Raw genomic sequence first — 16,718 nt, 5'->3', positions numbered from 1 at the left:
CCGCCTTCTTGACCTGCAATCTTCTTCCCGACCTCTCCGCCCCCACCCCCTCTCTGGCCTATCACCCTCACCTTAACCTCCTTCCACCTATCCCATTCCCAACGCCCCTCCCCCAAGTCCCTCCTCCCTACCTTTTATCTTAGTCTGCTTGGCACACCCTCCTCATTCCTGAAGAAGGGCGCATGTCCGAAACGTCGATTCTCCTTCTCCTTGGATGCTGCCTGACCTGCTGTGCTTTTCCAGCAACACATTTTTAAGCTCTGAAGGATAAGTTAAGCAATTGTGGATACTGTTAAATCATTTCCTACACTGGAAATACTAACACACAGGATAGATACTTTTGATCAACCTGTTCAGGTATGTCATTGTACATGACACATGTCTGGAGCAAGGTATGGCTTTAAGGTATGGACACTACTACTTTACAATAACCTCCCAGATGCCTTGCCACAGCACAATTTGGCCCAAATATTCTTTTCAACATGATTGTGGGAATGGTGAAGAAGAAAAGAATGGTATGTATTCAACGGTTACACTAACTAGCACACAAATGGTGACCTATAATTACCTAGATCTGTCTAGGTAATATTTACCAGGTTTATTTCTGAAGTAAATAACAAGTTTTCTTTTGATTTTATGACTTTTCCATTTATCCGGTTAAAATTTGAACTGATATCCTGCCTGCTCTCTCGGAAAGTATGAAAGATCTCATGATACTGATTGAGAAAGAGGTGTTTCCTTGCACATTTTCTGATAATGTCGAGCCCTTCTGTTCCTTGCACTGTATTTTGGATTTATTTATCGTACCTCCTCCATTTCTGTAAGCCAGGAAAGGAAATCGACAGACGTTACCCAGACCCACAGCATAACCAATTATCGAGAGAAGATAGTCAGCCTTCGAGGACCAGTTACCTCGCTCCACATTCTCGTCACTTTCACCCACATGTTCATTGGTGGTAGCCTTGGGAAAGAGAGGAGATGGCCAATTCAGAAATCAGATTTTGTCCGAGTGCAATTGAATATAAAAGTACGGTTTTCACCCACTACAGAAACATTGCATTGTTCCACATTTAACAAAAATTCTCAGTGCTTTGTGGAGATATTGACCCCAATAGAAAGTCTCTTCAACTCGCAACAATCAAACTCCTGAAAATCATCAGCACTTCTCAAGAGTTTACATGAATGAATTCCCATATTTTACAAAAAGACTCACCATATCTTCTGGAAGATGTGTTTCATGGTCATTCTTTAAGAATCCAGTTAAAGCTAACTCTTGCTGGTGCATCTTTGGATCTTTGAATTATTCTGCAGTTTCAAGAGGGTTTTGAGTTTAACACGAAGAAGTTTTACTTGGACAGAACTCTGGTTAAAGACTTGGATTCTTAAACAGAGTCCAAGAACAGTACAAAGCTCAATAACTATTCCACATGTGATCATAAGAGAGCATAGCTCAAGTTTCATGCATCAATGTTACATCGAAGGTAAAAGAATAGGTGAAACCACTGAACCTAAACTTTCTGTTGGCTAGCTTGCATGCCAGTTTCAGAATACTCAGCATTAAAGTACAATTATTCTACAGCAAGAACAACAATAACTGCCTTGACACCAAGTGAATCTTTCAATCGAACAGCACTGAGTGGAATTCCATCAAACATGGACTTGGGTGAAGCAATACTCAATGTATTTAATAGACTTTGGACTTCAAACAACTAAATGTTGGAGTTCATTTTAAAATCAGAGTTTGAAATTTTGCTTTGATCCCAATTCTATGAAGATTAACTACTCCAATTGCACTGAGTCTACACATCTTGATTATATTGAGACACTGTGGTGCTGCAATTACACCAAAATCATCTACTCCAGTTACACTGGGACCATCTGCTCCAGTTACACTTAGACTGAGACTGTCTGCTCCACTCACACTGAGACTCTTCTGCTCCAGTTACACTGAGACCCTCTGCTCCAGCTACACTGAGACCCTCTGCTCCAGTTACACTGGGACCGTCTGCCCAAGTTACACTGAGACTGTCAGTTCCAGTTACACCAAGACCCTCTGCTCCAGTTACACTGAGACTCTCTGCTCCAGTTACACTGGTACCCTCCGCTCCAGTTACACTAAGACTCTCTGCTCCACTTACACTGGGACCGTCTGCTCCAGTTACACCGAGACTCTCTGCTCCAGTTACACTGAGACCCTTTGCTCCAGTGTCACTGAGACCCTCTGCTTCAGTTACACTGGGACCCTTTGCTCGAGTTACACTGAGACACTCTGCTCCAGTTACGCTGAGACATCCTGCTCCAGTTACACTGAAACCGTCTGCTCCAGTTACACTGAGACCGTCTGCTCCAGTTACACCGAGACCCTCTGCTCCAGAGATACTGAGGCTCTCTGCTCCCGTTACACTGAGACCCTCTGCTCCAGTTACACTGAGACACACAGCTCCAGTTACACTGAGACACTCTGCTCCAGAGATACTGAGACTCACTCCTCCCGTTACATTGAGACCCTCTGCTCCAGTTACACTGAGACCCTCTGCTCCAGTTACATTGAGACCATCTGCTCCAGTTACTCTGAGACTGTCTGCTCCAGTAACACTGAGAATCTCTGTTCCAGTTACACTGAGACCCTCTACTCCAGTTACACTGAGATCATCGGCTACAGTTACACTGAGACTCTCAGCTCCAGTTACACTGGGACGTCCTGCTCCAGTTACACTGAGACTCTCCAGTCCAGTTTAATGGAGACCCTCTGCTCCAGTTACACTGAGATTGCCAGCTCCAGTTTATTGGAGACTCGCTGTTTCAGTTACACTGAGACTCTCTGCTCAAGTTTATTGGAAACTCTCTGCTCCAGCTACACTCTATCCAGATACACTGAGGCTGTCTGCTCCAGTTACACTGGGACCCTCTGCTCCAGTTACACCGAGACCCTTTGCTCCAATTACACTGAGACTCTCTGTTCTAGTTACATTGAGACCGCCTGCTCCAGTTACACTGAAACGATCTGCTCCAGTTACAGTGTGACCCACTGCTCAAGATACACTGAGGCCCTCTGCTCTAGTAACACTGAGACCGTCTGCTCCAGTTACACTGAGACCATCTGCTCCAGTTACACTGTGACCCACTGCTCCAGTTACAGTGAGACCCTCTGCTCCAGTTACACTGAGACACTCTGCTCCAGTTACACTAGGACCCTTTGCTCCAGTTACACTGAGACCGTCTCTGCTCCAGTTACACTGAGTTTATTTGCTCCAGTTACATTGAGACTCTCTGCTCCAGTTACACTGAGACCATCCGATCCAGCTATATTGGGACTCTCTGTTCCAGTTACACTGAGTCCCTCTGCTCCAGTTACACCGAGACACTCTTTTCCAGTTACACCGAGACACTCTTGTCCAGTTACACTGAGACCCTCTGCTCCATTTACACTGTGACCCTGTGCTCCAGTTACACTGAGACTCTCTGCTACAGTTACACTGAGACCGTCCGTTCCAGTTAGACTGGGACCCTCTGATCCAGTTACACTGAGACCCTCTGATCCAGTTACATTGGGACCCTCTGTTCCAGTTACACCGAGACACTCTTGTCCGGTTACACTGAGACCCTCTGCTCCAGTCACACTGAGTCTCTCTGCTCCAGTTACACTGAGACTGTCTGCTCCAGTTACACTGAGAACTCTGCTCCAGTTACACTGAGACATTCTTGTCCCGTCACACTGAGATTGTCTGCTTCAGTTACACTGAGACTCTCTGTTCCAGTTACACTGAGACCATCTGCTCCAGTTACAGTGAGACCCTCTGCTCCAGTTACAATGAGATCGTATGCTCCAGTTACACTGAGACCCTCGACTCCAGCTACACTGAGACTCTCTGCTCCAGCTACACTGAGACTCTCTGTTCCAGTTACACCGAGACACTCTTGTCCAGTTACACTGAGACCCTCTGCTCCAGTTACACTGAGACCCTCTGCTCCAGTTACACTGAGATCGTCTGCTCCAGCTACACTGGGACCCTCTGCTCCAGTTACACTGAGACTCTCTGCTCCAGTAACACTGAGACCCTCTGCTCCAGTTACACTGAGACCCTCTGCTCCAGTTACACTGAGACCCTCTGCTCCAGTTACACTGAGATCATCTGCTCCAGTTACGCTGAGACCGTCTGCTCCAGCCACACTGAGACACTCTGCTCCAGCTACACTGGGGCCCTCTGCTCCAGTTACACTGAGACTCTCTGCTCCAGTAACACTGAGACTCTCTGCTCCAGTCACACCCGGACCGTCTGCTCCATTTACATTGTGACCCTGTGCCCCAGTTACACTGAGATCATCTGCTCCAGTAACACTGAGACCCTCTGCTCCAGTTACACTGAGACAGTCTGCTCCATTTACACTGTCACCTTGTGCTCCAGTTACACTGAGACTGTCTGCTCCAGTTACACTGAGACGTTCTGCTCCAGTTACACTGAGACCGTCTGCTCCATTTACATTGAGACTCTCTGTTCCAGTTACACTGAGACGGTCTGCACCAGTTACACTAATACTGTCTGCTTCAGTAACACTGAGACCCTCTGTTCCAGTTACACAGAGACCGTCTGCTCCATTTACACTGTGACCCTGTGCTCCAGTTATACTGAGACTCTCTGCTCTAGTTACACTGGGACCCTCTGCTTCAGTTACACTGAGACCCTCTGCTTCAGCTACTCTGGGACTCTCTACTTCAGTTACACTGAGACGCTCTGCTTCAGCTACTCTGGGACTCTCTGCTTCAGTTACACTGAGACCCTTTGCTCCAGTATCTCTGAGACCCTCTGCTCCAGTTACACTGAGACTCTATGTTCCAGTTACACTGAGACTCTCTACTCCAGTTGCACTGAGACCCTGTGCTCTAGTTACACTGAGACCCTCTGCTCCAGTTGCACTGAGATCCTCTGCTCAAGTTTATTAGAAACTCTCTGCTCCAGTTACACTCTATCCAGATACACTAAGGCTGTCTGCTCCAGTTACACTGGGACCCTCTGCTCCAGTAACACTGAGACCCTCTGTTCCAGTTACACCGAGTCCCTTTGCTCTAATTATACTGAGACTCTCTGTTCTAGTTACATTGAGACCGTCTGCTCCAGTTACACTATGACCCACTGCTCCAGATAACTGAGGCCCTCTGCTCTAGTAACACTGAGACCGTCTGCTCCAGTAACACTGAGACCATCTGCTCCAGTTACACTGTGACCCACTGCTCCAGATACACTGAGGCCCTCTGCTCTAGTAACACTAAGACCGTCTGCTCCAGTTTTGCTCTAATTATACTGAGACTCTCTGTTCTAGTTACATTGAGACCGTCTGCTCCAGTTACACTATGACCCACTGCTCCATTTACACTGGGACCGTCTGCTCCAGTTACACTGAGACACTCTGCTCCAGTTACACTGAGACCATCTGCTCCAGTTACACTGTGACCCACTGCTCCAGATACACTGAGGCCCTCTGCTCTAGTAACACCAAGAACGTCTGCTCCAGTTACAATGAGACCACTGCTCCATTTACACTGAGACACTCTGCTCCAGTTACACTAAGACCATCTGCTCCAGTTACACTGAGACCTTCTGCTCCAGTTACACTAGGACGCTTTGCTCCAGTTACAATGAGACCCTCTGCTCCAGTTACACTGGTACCACTCTGCTCCAGTTACACTGAGACCCTCTGTTTCAGTTACACAGAGACCCTTTTTGCTGCAGAAACACTGAGACTCCCTGTTTCAGTTACATTGAGACTGTCTGCTCCAGTTACACTGTGACCCACTGCTCCAGATGCACTGTGACCCACTGATCCAGTTACACTGAGACCTCTGATCCAGTTACACTGAGACCCTCTGATCCAGTTACATTGGGACTCTCTGATCCAGGTACATTGGGACTCTCTGTTCCAGTTACACTGAGACCGTCTGCCCCAGTTCCACTGAGACACTCTTGTCCGGTTACACTGAGACCCCCTGCTCCAGTTACACTGAGTCTCTCTGTTCCAGTTACACTGAGACATTCTTGTCCCGTTACACTGAGATTGTCTGCTCCAGTTACACTGAGACTCTCTGTTCTAGTTACACTGAGACCATCTGCTCCAGTTACACTGAGACCCTCTGCTCCAGTTACAATGAGATCTTATGCTCCAGTTACGCTGAGACGCTCGACTCCAGCTACACTGAGACTCTCTGCTCCAGCTACACTGAGACTCTCTGTTCCAGTTACACCGAGACACTCTTGTCCAGTTACACTGAGACCTTCTGCTCCAGTTACACTGAGACCCTCTGCTCCAGTTACACTGAGATCGTCTGCTCCAGTTACACTGGTACCACTCTGCTCCAGTTACACTGAGACCCTCTGTTTCAGTTACACAGAGACCCTTTTTGCTGCAGAAACACTGAGACTCCCTGTTTCAGTTACATTGAGACTGTCTGCTCCAGTTACACTGTGACCCACTGCTCCAGATGCACTGTGACCCACTGATCCAGTTACACTGAGACCCTCTGATCCAGTTACACTGAGACCCTCTGATCCAGTTACATTGGGACTCTCTGATCCAGGTACATTGGGACTCTCTGATCCAGGTACACTGAGACCCTCTGCTCCAGTTCCACCGAGACACTCTTGTCCGGTTACACTGAGACCCTCTGCTCCAGTTACACTGAGTCTCTCTGTTCCAGTTACACTGAGACCGTCTGCTCCAGTTACACTGAGACACTCTGTTCCAGTTACACTGAGAGCATCTGCTCGAGTTACAGTGAGACCCTCTGCTCCAGTTACAATGAGATCGTATGCTCCAGTTACACTGAGACGCTCGACTCCAGCTACACTGAGACTCTCTTGTCCAGTTACATTAGACCGTCTGCTCCAGTTACACTGAGACCCTCTGCTCCAGCTACACTGAGACTGTCTGCTCCAGTTACATTGAGACTCTCTGCTCCAGTTACACTGAGACCGTCCGATCCAGCTACATTGGGGCTCTCTGTTCCAGTTACACTGAGTCCCTCTGCTCCAGTTACACCGAGACCCTCTGTTCCAGTTACACCGAGACACTCTTGTCCAGTTACACTGAGACCCTCTGCTCCAGTTACACTGAGTCTCTCTGTTCCAGTTACACTGAGACCGTCTGCTCCATTTACACTGTGACCCTGTGCTCCAGGTACACTGAGACTCTCTGCTACAGTTACACTGAGACCGTCCGTTCCAGTTACACTGGGACCCTCTGATCCAGTTACACTGAGACCCTCTGATCCAGTTACATTGGGACTCTCTGTTCCAGTTACACTGAGACCGTCTGCTCCAGTTACACTGAGTCTCTCTGTTCCAGTTACACTGAGACCGTCTGCTCCATTTACACTGTGACCCTGTGCTCCAGGTACACTGAGACTCTCTGCTACAGTTACACTGAGACCGTCCGTTCCAGTTACACTGGGACCCTCTGATCCAGTTACACTGAGACCCTCTGATCCAGTTACATTGGGACTCTCTGTTCCAGTTACACTGAGACCGTCCGTTCCAGTTACACTGGGACCCTCTGATCCAGTTACACTGAGACCCTCTGATCCAGTTACATTGGGACTCTCTGTTCCAGTTGCACTGAGACCCTCTGCTCCAGTTACACCGAGACCCTCTGTTCCTGTAACACCGAGACACTCTTGTCCAGTTACACTGAGACCCTCTGCTCCAGTTACACTGAGTCTCTCTGTTCCAATTACACTGAGACCGTCTGCTCCAGTTACACTGAGACACTCTGCTCCAGTTACACTGAGACATTCTTGTCCCGTTACACTGAGATTGTCTACTCCAGTTACAGTGAGACGTCGGATCCAGTTACACTGAGTTCCCTGTTCCAGTTACACTGAAACCCTCTAATCCAGTTACACTGAGATCATTGGCTACAGTTACAGAGACAATCTGCTCCAGTTACACTGAGAATCTCAGCTCCAGTTACACTAAAACACTTTGTTTCAGCTGCACTGAGACTCCCTGCTCCACTTACACTGGGACCTCCTGCTCCAGTTACGTGAGACTCTCCAGTCCAGTTTAATGGAGACCCTCTGCTCCAGTTACACTGAGATTGCCAGCTCCAGTTTATTGGAGACTCGCTGTTCCAGTTACACTGAGACTCTCTGCTCAAGTTTCTTGGAAACTCTCTGCTCCAGTTACACTCTATCCAGATACACTGAGGCTGTCTGCTCCAGTTACACTGGGGCCCTCTGCTCCAGTTACTGAGACCCTCTGTTCCAGTTACACCGAGACCCTTCGCTCCAATTACACTGAGACTCTCTGTTCTAGTTACATTGAGACCGTCTGCTCCAGTTACACTGACACTCTCTGCTCCACTTACACTGACACTCTCTGCTCCAGTTGCACTGAGACGATCTGCTCCAGTTACACTGTGACCCACTGCTCCAGATACACTGAGACCCTCTGCTCTAGTAACACTGAGACCGCCTGCTCCAGTTACACTGAGACACTCTGCTCCAGTTACACTGTGACCCACTGCTCCAGATACACTGAGGCCCTCTGCTCTAGTAACACTGAGACCGTCTGCTCCAGTTACACTGAGACCATCTGCTCCAGTTACACTGAGACCCTCTGCTCCAGTTACACTGAGTGTATTTGCTCCAGTTACATTGATACTCTCTGCTCCAGTTACACTGAGACCGTCCAATCCAGCTACATTGGGACTCTCTGTTCCAGTTACACTGAGTCCCTCTGCTCCAGTTACACCGAGACCCTCTTTTCCAGTTACACCGAGACACTCTTGTCCAGTTACACTGAGACCCTCTGCTCCAGTTACACTGAGTCTCTCTGTTCCACTTACACTGAGACCCTCTGCTCCATTTCCACTGTGACCCTGTTCTCCAGTTACACTGAGACTCTCTGCTACAGTTACACTGAGACCGTCTGTTCCACTTACACTGGGACCCTCTGATCCAGTTACACTGTGACCCTCTGATCCAGTTACATTGGGACTCTCTGTTCCAGTTGCACTGAGACCCTCTGCTCCAGTTACACCGAGACCCTCTGTTCCAGTTACACCGAGACACACTTGTCCGGTTACACTGAGACCCTCTGCTCCAGTTACACTGAGTCTCTCTGCTCCAGTTACACTGAGATTCTATGTTCCAGTTACACTGAGACCATCTGCTCCAGTTACAGTGAGACCCTCTGCTCCAGTTACAATGAGATCATATGCTCCAGTTACGCTGAGACCCTCGACTCCAGCTACACTGAGACTCTCTGCTCCAGTTACACTGAGACCCTCTGCTCCAGTTACACTGAGACCGTCTCCTCCAGTTACACTGGGATCCTCTGTTCCAGTTACACCGAGACACTCTTGTCCAGGTACACTGAGACCCTCTGCTCCTGTTACACTGAGACTGTCTGCTCCAGATATACTGAGACCCTCCGCTCCATTTACACTGGGACCCTCTGCTCCAGTAACACTGAGACCCTCTGCTCCCGTTACACTGAGACACTCAGCTCCAGTTACACTGAGACCCTCTGCTCGCGTTACACTGAGACACTCAGCTCCAGTTACACTGAGACCCTCTGCTCCAGTTACACTGAGATCATCTGCTCCAGCTACACTGGGAGCCTTGCTCCAGTTACACTGAGACTCTCTGCTCCAGTAACACTGAGACCCTCTGCTCCAGTTACACTGAGACCCGCTGCTCCAGTTACACTGAGACCCTCTGCTCCAGTTACACTGAGATCATCTGCTCCAGTTACGTTGAGACCCTCTGCTCCAGCTACACTGAGACACTCTGCGCCAGCTACACTGGGGCCCTCTGCTCCAGTTACACTGAGACTCTCTGCTCCAGTAACACTGATACCCTCTGCTCCAGTCACACCCGGACCGTCTGCTCCATTTACACTGTGACTCTGTACTCCAGTTACACTGAGACCGTTTGCTCCAGTTACACTGAGACAGTCTGCTCCATTTACACTGTAACCCTGTGCTCCAGTTACACTGAGACTCTCTGCTCCAGTTACACTGAGATATTCTGCTCCAGTTACACTGAGACCGTCTGCTCCACTTACACTGAGACTCTCTGTTCCAGTTATACTGAGACGGTCTGCACCAGTTACACTAAGACTGTCTGCTCCAGTAACACTGAGATCCTCTGCTCCAGTTACACTAAGACCGTCTGCTCCATTTACACTGTGACCCTGTACTCCAGTTACACTGAGATCATCTGCTCCAGTTACGCTGAGACCCTCGACTCCAGTTACACTGAGACCCTCTGCTCCAGGTACACTGAGATCGTCTGCTCCAGCTACACTGGGACTCTCTGCTACAGTTACACTGAGACTCTCTGCTCCAGTAACACTGAGACCCTCTGCTCCAGTTACACTGAGACCCTCTGCTCCAGTTACTCTGAGACCCTCTGCTCCAGTTACACTGAGATCATCTGCTCCAGTTACGCTGAGACCCTCTGCTCCAGTTACACTGAGACCCTCTGCTCCAGCTACACTGGGGCCCTCTGCTCCAGTTACACTGAGACTCTCTGCTCCAATAACACTGAGACCCTCTGCTCCAGTTACACTGTGACCCTGTGCTCCAGTTACACTGAGACTCTCTGCTCCAGCTACACTGAGACCCTCTGCTCCAGCTACACTGGGCCCTCTGCTCCAGTTACACTGAGACTCTCTGCTCCAGTAACACTGAGACTCTCTGTTCCAGTTACACTGAGACGGTCTGCACCAGTTACACTAAGACTGTCTGCTCCAGTAACACTGAGACTCTCTGTTCCAGTTACACTGAGACGGTCTGTACCAGTTACACTAAGACTGTCTGCTCCAGTAACACTGAGACCCTCTGTTCCAGTTATACTGAGACCGTCTGCTCCATTTACACTGAGACCCTGTGCTCCAGTTACACTGAGACTCTCTGCTCCAGTTACACTGAGACGTTCTGCTCCAGTTACACTGAGACCGTCTGCTCCACTTACACTGAGACTGTCTGCTCCAGTTACACTGAGACTGTCCGTTCCAGTTACACTGGGACCCTCTGTTTCAGTTACACTGAGACCCTCTGCTTCAGCTACTCTGGGACTCTCTGCTTCAGTTACACTGAGACCCTTTGCTCCAGTTTCTCCGAGACCCTCTGCTCCAGTTACACTGAGACTCTGTGTTCCAGTTACACTGAGGCTCTCTGCTCCAGTTACACTGAGACCCTGTGCTCTAGTTACACTGAGACCCTCTGCTCCAGTTACACTGAGACCTTCTCCTCCAGTTACACTTGGATCCTTTGCTCCAGTTACACTGAGTGTATTTGCTCCAGTTACATTGAGACTCTCTGCTCCAGTTACACTGAGACCGTCTGCTCCATTTTCACTGTGACCCGGTGCTCCAGTTACACCGAGACCCTCTGCTTCAGCTACTCTGGGACTCTGCTTCAGTTACACTAGACCGTCTCCTCCAGTTACACTGGGATCCTCTGCTCCAGTTACACTGGGACTCTCTGCTTCAGTTACACTGAGACCCTCTGCTTCAGCTACACTGGAACTCTCTGCTTCAGTTACACTGAGAGCCTTTGCTCCAGTTTCACTGAGACTCTCTGCTCCAGTTACACTGGGACTCTCTGCTTCAGTTACACTGAGACCCTCTGCTCCAATTTCACTGAGACCCTCTGCTCCAGTTACACTGAGACCGTCTCCTCCAGTTACACTGGGATCCTCTGTTCCAGTTACACCGAGACACTCTGTCCAGTTTCACTGAGACCCTCTGCTCCTGTTACACTGAGACTGTCTGCTCCAGTTACACTAAGACCATCTGCTCCATTTACACTGGGACCCTCTGCTCCAGTAACACTGAGACCCTCTGCTCCCGTTACACTGAGACACTCAGCTCCAGTTACACTGAGACCCTCTGCTCCCGTTACACTGAGACACTCAGCTCCAGTTACACTAAGACCATCTGCTCCAGTTACACTGAGACCCTCTGCTCCTGTTACACTGGGACTCTCTGCTTCAGTTACACTGAGACCCTCTGCTTCAGCTACACTGGGACTCTCTGCTTCAGTTACACTCAGACCCTTTCCTCCAGTTTCACTGAGACCCTCTGCTCCAGTTACACTGAGACCGTCTCCTCCAGTTACACTGGGATCCTCTGTTCCAGTTACACCCAGACACTCTTGTCTAGTTACACTGAGACCCTCTGCTCCTGTTACACTGAGACTGTCTGCCACAGATATACTGAGACCCTCCGCTCCATTTACACTGGGACCCTCTGCTCCAGTAACACTGAGACCCTCTGCTCCCGTTACACTGAGACACTCAGCTCCAGTTACACTAAGACCATCTGCTCCAGTTACACTGAGACCCTCTGCTCCTGTTACACTGAGACACTCAGCTCCAGTTACACTAAGACCATCTGCTCCAGTTACATTGCGACCCTCTGCTCCTGTTACACTGAGACACTCAGTTCCAGTTACACTGAGACCATCTGCTTCAGTTACACTGAGAATCTCTGCTCCTGTTACACTGAGACCGTCTGCTCCAGTTACACTGAGACCCTCTGCTTCAGCTACACTGAGACCCTTTGCTCCAGTTTCACTGAGACCCTCTGCTCCAGTTACACTGAGACCCTCTGCTCCAGTTACACTGGGACTCTCTGCTTCAGTTACACTGAGACCCTCTGCTTCAGCTACACTGGGACCCTCTGCTTCAGCTACACTGAGACCCTTTGCTCCAGTTTCACTGAGACCCTCTGCTCCAGTTACACTGAGACCCTCTGCTCCAGTTACATTGAGACTCTCTGCTCCAGTTACACTGAGACAGTCTGCACCAGTTACACTAAAACCGTCTGCTTCATCTCATCTGCTCCACATCCACTGGGACTTTCGGCTCCAGTTACACTGAAACTGTCTGCTCCAGTTTCTTGGAGACCCTCAGCTCCAGTTACACTGAGACTGTCTGATCCAGTTTAATGGAGACTCTCTGCTCCAGTTACACTGTGACTGTCTGTTGTACTTTAATGGAGACTCTCTGGTCCAGTTTAATGGCGACTCTCTGGTCCAGTTACACTGAGACCCTCTGCTCCTGTTATACTGAGACCGTCTACTTCAGTTTCACTGGGACCGTCTGCTCCAGTTACACTGAGACTCTCTGCTCCAGTTACACGAGCAACATTTCCAACAACTAATTAATTAAGTTAATGTGGGATAATGTAGCCATGTGCTTTACGTTTGTCTCTTGGTTGTGTTTAGCCAAACTTCAGGTGAGCATTTTCATCATTTGATTAAACTTTCCAATTAGCTAGGAGGAGCCAGTTTGGTTATATGTTTAGCTAAAAATAAAATTGCCAGCATAAAAGTGGCTTATTTGACCCATATTCTGGGACAAGGCAAACAGCCTCTGGAGAAGAGAAATAAAGAGCTATATTTGATTTATTTCATCCACACTATATTCCACCTGCTAGACCTTTGCCAGCTGATTTAACGTGAAGTTAATTTGTATCTTTACAGTGTCATTTTCACAATGTACTTTCTCAACTCTGATTTCCCATCTGCAAATCTAGCCATTGTGCCTTTGATTTCGTCAACTCACATAAATTACAAAAAGTTGGAAACCAGCATAAAACTCATCAGATCCTGCTAATCTGAATAAGACCCATTTATGCACAGTCTCTATTTTTTGATAGCAAGCCACTCTTCAATCCATGCTCCATTACTCCCACGTCATAGGAACATAAGCAATAGGAGCAGCAGTAACTTATTTGGACATTAATTTTGCACAACTATTCCCCAAGATCATGCTCATCTCCCCCAGGCCTCAACTCCTTTTCAACATCAGCTACTCATTGGCCTCAACTTTTCAATATTTCCAAAATCTATCGCTTTAAGTGCTTAACCCAAGTTATCTGAGTCACAAAACATTGATGCCAGCATGTTTTAATCGAAGGCCATCCCAACCGAACAGCTCTCTCGTTTGCCAGAACTAGTGTCAATGCCCCATAAATTGATACACATTTCTTTCATACAAACTTTTGAGCAACACATTTACTTTGCTAATCTGATTTGCTTTATGCTAATTTATACTCAGGTAGTAATTCTGAGATTCTTAGCTTTATGGTAATGCTATTTTAATTCAGCTTTGAGTTGTTCATAATCCCTCAGCAGATCCTCCTTCCCAGTCCTTACTGTGTCATTGGTACCTGCATGGACTGTGGTGCTGGTATTCTTTCTCTCCCTTTACAAGTTCATCACCAACCCAGAGGAAATGTCCTTCAATGTGCTATCAGGTAGCAATGCAACCTTTAAGACTCTCTGCCTTGGCTGCAGACAGCAGTATTAATTCCCCGAACTATGCTATCCAATATTAGTCTTACATTTCACTTCTCTATCTCCCTGCCCCTCACCCCAACACAGTACTGCAGTTTGCTCATTCTACCTGCACTCTGTGCCTTTGTCCACATGCATAGCAAGAACCTCATACTGGTTGAACAAGAAGGGTAGAAGGTCACTCCAAAGTTAAATTCTGGATACCCAATACCTGTCTCACCACCACTGCCCTTCTCACGCAGTGATCTCCCGGTCTGCTTCACAGCGACGCTGACCTGCTGCACACTCTTCCCCTGTTGCACAGTCTGCTTCACAATTTTTATTTCAAAAATACACTGTATTCACAAAAAGATCTTTTATACACATACGTAGAAACAAATGCAGTTCAGTTCTCTACAGTAGCATATCAAGGAAACAAACAAACATTGGAGTTTGACTCTATCCAAACAAACTAAAGGCAACTCTTATGTTTGCATGTATTTGAGGCACCAGAAAGGTCCAATACCTGAACGGATCTCAATTTGATTTCCACAGAAAGACCTCAGACAGAAGCCGTTCCCTACTTCGCTTTGGCAGCATAAGGCCCAAGATGTAGTGGATCCCTCAGCACATAGTCCTGGTCCATGGACTGTGCCAGTCTGTAACACTTGTTGATCAACATCAATTCCTTGTTCTGGAAGATTAGCAAGTTTTGGACAGAACAAAGAGCATCCTTCGTCAAGTTGATAGTTGATAGGTGCAGTCGATGTTTTGTTTTGGTGTACGTCCCGAAGGCCAGACCATATAGCACAACCCTGCCTCACAGAGTTGTTCAGGACAAATCTCAACAAAACTTCTGCATCACAGATACTGACTTCTTGCACACCTCTCTCATTCTGCTTCATGGTGATACAGACTTGTTACACACCCCTCTCAGTCTGTTCACAGTGACTCCATGCATTTGCCTTGTAGTAAGACACATGAGCTCCTACTTTCAATAATAATCTTATATGTGGACATTTGTCAAATTCCTTCTGCAAATCCAAATACAACATATCAACGATGGCACTTTATCCAAAGTACATGTTACTTATTTAAAGATTTCCAATAAATTGGTTACACTCAATTTTCCTTTTGTAAAAGGTGACACTTCCGGATTTCTTTGAGTTTTTCCAAGTACCCAGTTTTAACCTCCTTAGTGATCAGTTCCATCTCCTCGTGGCAGACATCATGCTAACTGCCTATAGTTTCCTGTTTTTTGCCTCCCGTTATTCTTAAAGAAGTTATATTTAGTATTTTCAGTCTGGGGGACCCTCTGCAGAATCTTATGCACTTTGGAAAATTAGCACAAACTGACCAACTACCACATTACATTCTCTTTTAAGAACCTAGGACACAGTCTACCAAGTCTCCAAGACTTGTCAGTCATCACCTCTATCAGTTTGTTCAATACTGCTTTCCTATTGATCACAATCTCACTGTGTTTCTGTCTTCCTTCAACTTCCTGATGTAAATGTATTGCCAAGATGCTTTTTGTATCCTATATATTAGACAGAAGCAAACTATCTATTCCTGAAGAAGGGCTCATGGCCGAAACGTCGATTCTCCTGCTCCTTGGATGCTGCCTGATCCGTTGCGTTTTTCCAGCAACACATTTTCAGCTCTGATCTCCAGCATCTGCAGTCCTCACTTTCTCCTAGAAGATTTTAACCGACTGCGAATCCTCTTGCAAGGATGCCTTCCTTGAAGAAGCTCTCTTCCTCCCTCTACAAGGATTTCAGTGAGTCCCTCTCTCACTGCACACCCCAGATCATCTCCTCTGCCCAGAAGCTTTTCAGCCACGTTCTCAAACAGAGTTGCTACCACAGCCACATCTCCTTCCTCAGCACCTGCCTACGGAACCAACTGACCCCACACGGACTCCAAACTACGTTCAGATCGACAAAATTTGGACCCAACCAGGACAACCAGTGCCTACAACAAATCCGAAGCCTCCAGCAACAGACCTCCCTCCGGATCCTCCGCTCCATGCTTGCAGCCATGCGCCGCTGCCTGCATTCCCTGTAATCAGCCCTACCCCAGCTCAGGACAACACTCTCACAGACCTGCAAAGGACCTCTACTGTTCTTCATCCTCAGAAGAATCCATACACTAAACAAACAGTTCTTCCTAGCCATATCGGAAATTAAAGACAGTAAGTACCAAAAACTTTCATATACTTACCCCCACACTCCAGATTCCTCAACTGTTCCAGAATCTTCCATCGGCCTCCGAAATCACTCAGGCGCCATTAACCACGCGGCCGCTGCAGCGCCCACGGCAGCAACCGCCGCCACAAACCATGATGTCACTTCCGCCTCCACCGACCTTGCAGCCTCCGCGATCACCGCCCAGACAACCGCCTCCACGATCGCCAGGAAGACCATCGCCGACAG

The 16,718-nt window shown here is 48.0% G+C and overlaps 1 protein-coding gene across 5 annotated transcripts in view; it reads right to left on the bottom strand.

The window, feature by feature from the left end:
• LOC122557082 (sodium- and chloride-dependent neutral and basic amino acid transporter B(0+)-like) overlaps window positions 1-16,718 on the bottom strand; it is a 61,818-nt gene that overhangs the window by 34,726 nt on the left and 10,374 nt on the right. For 3 of the 5 annotated variants that reach the window (XM_043704374.1, XM_043704372.1, XM_043704373.1), the window contains exons 2-3: window positions 1,214-1,305; window positions 808-961 (exon numbers count right to left, since the gene is read on the bottom strand). In XM_043704374.1, coding sequence (XP_043560309.1) covers window positions 808-961; window positions 1,214-1,285 — 226 coding nt within the window. In that variant the 5' untranslated portion in view covers window positions 1,286-1,305. Of the gene's footprint in view, window positions 1-807; window positions 962-1,213; window positions 1,551-16,718 lie in introns of those variants that run through there. The other 2 variants (XR_006313740.1, XM_043704376.1) reach the window with 2 other exon arrangements.

This window comes from Chiloscyllium plagiosum, chromosome 15 (assembly GCF_004010195.1).
Source record: "Chiloscyllium plagiosum isolate BGI_BamShark_2017 chromosome 15, ASM401019v2, whole genome shotgun sequence".
Lineage (NCBI taxonomy): Eukaryota > Metazoa > Chordata > Chondrichthyes > Orectolobiformes > Hemiscylliidae > Chiloscyllium > Chiloscyllium plagiosum.
Note: the sequence above shows the minus strand (reverse complement) of the source record. Positions and strands in the feature narration are given on the sequence as shown.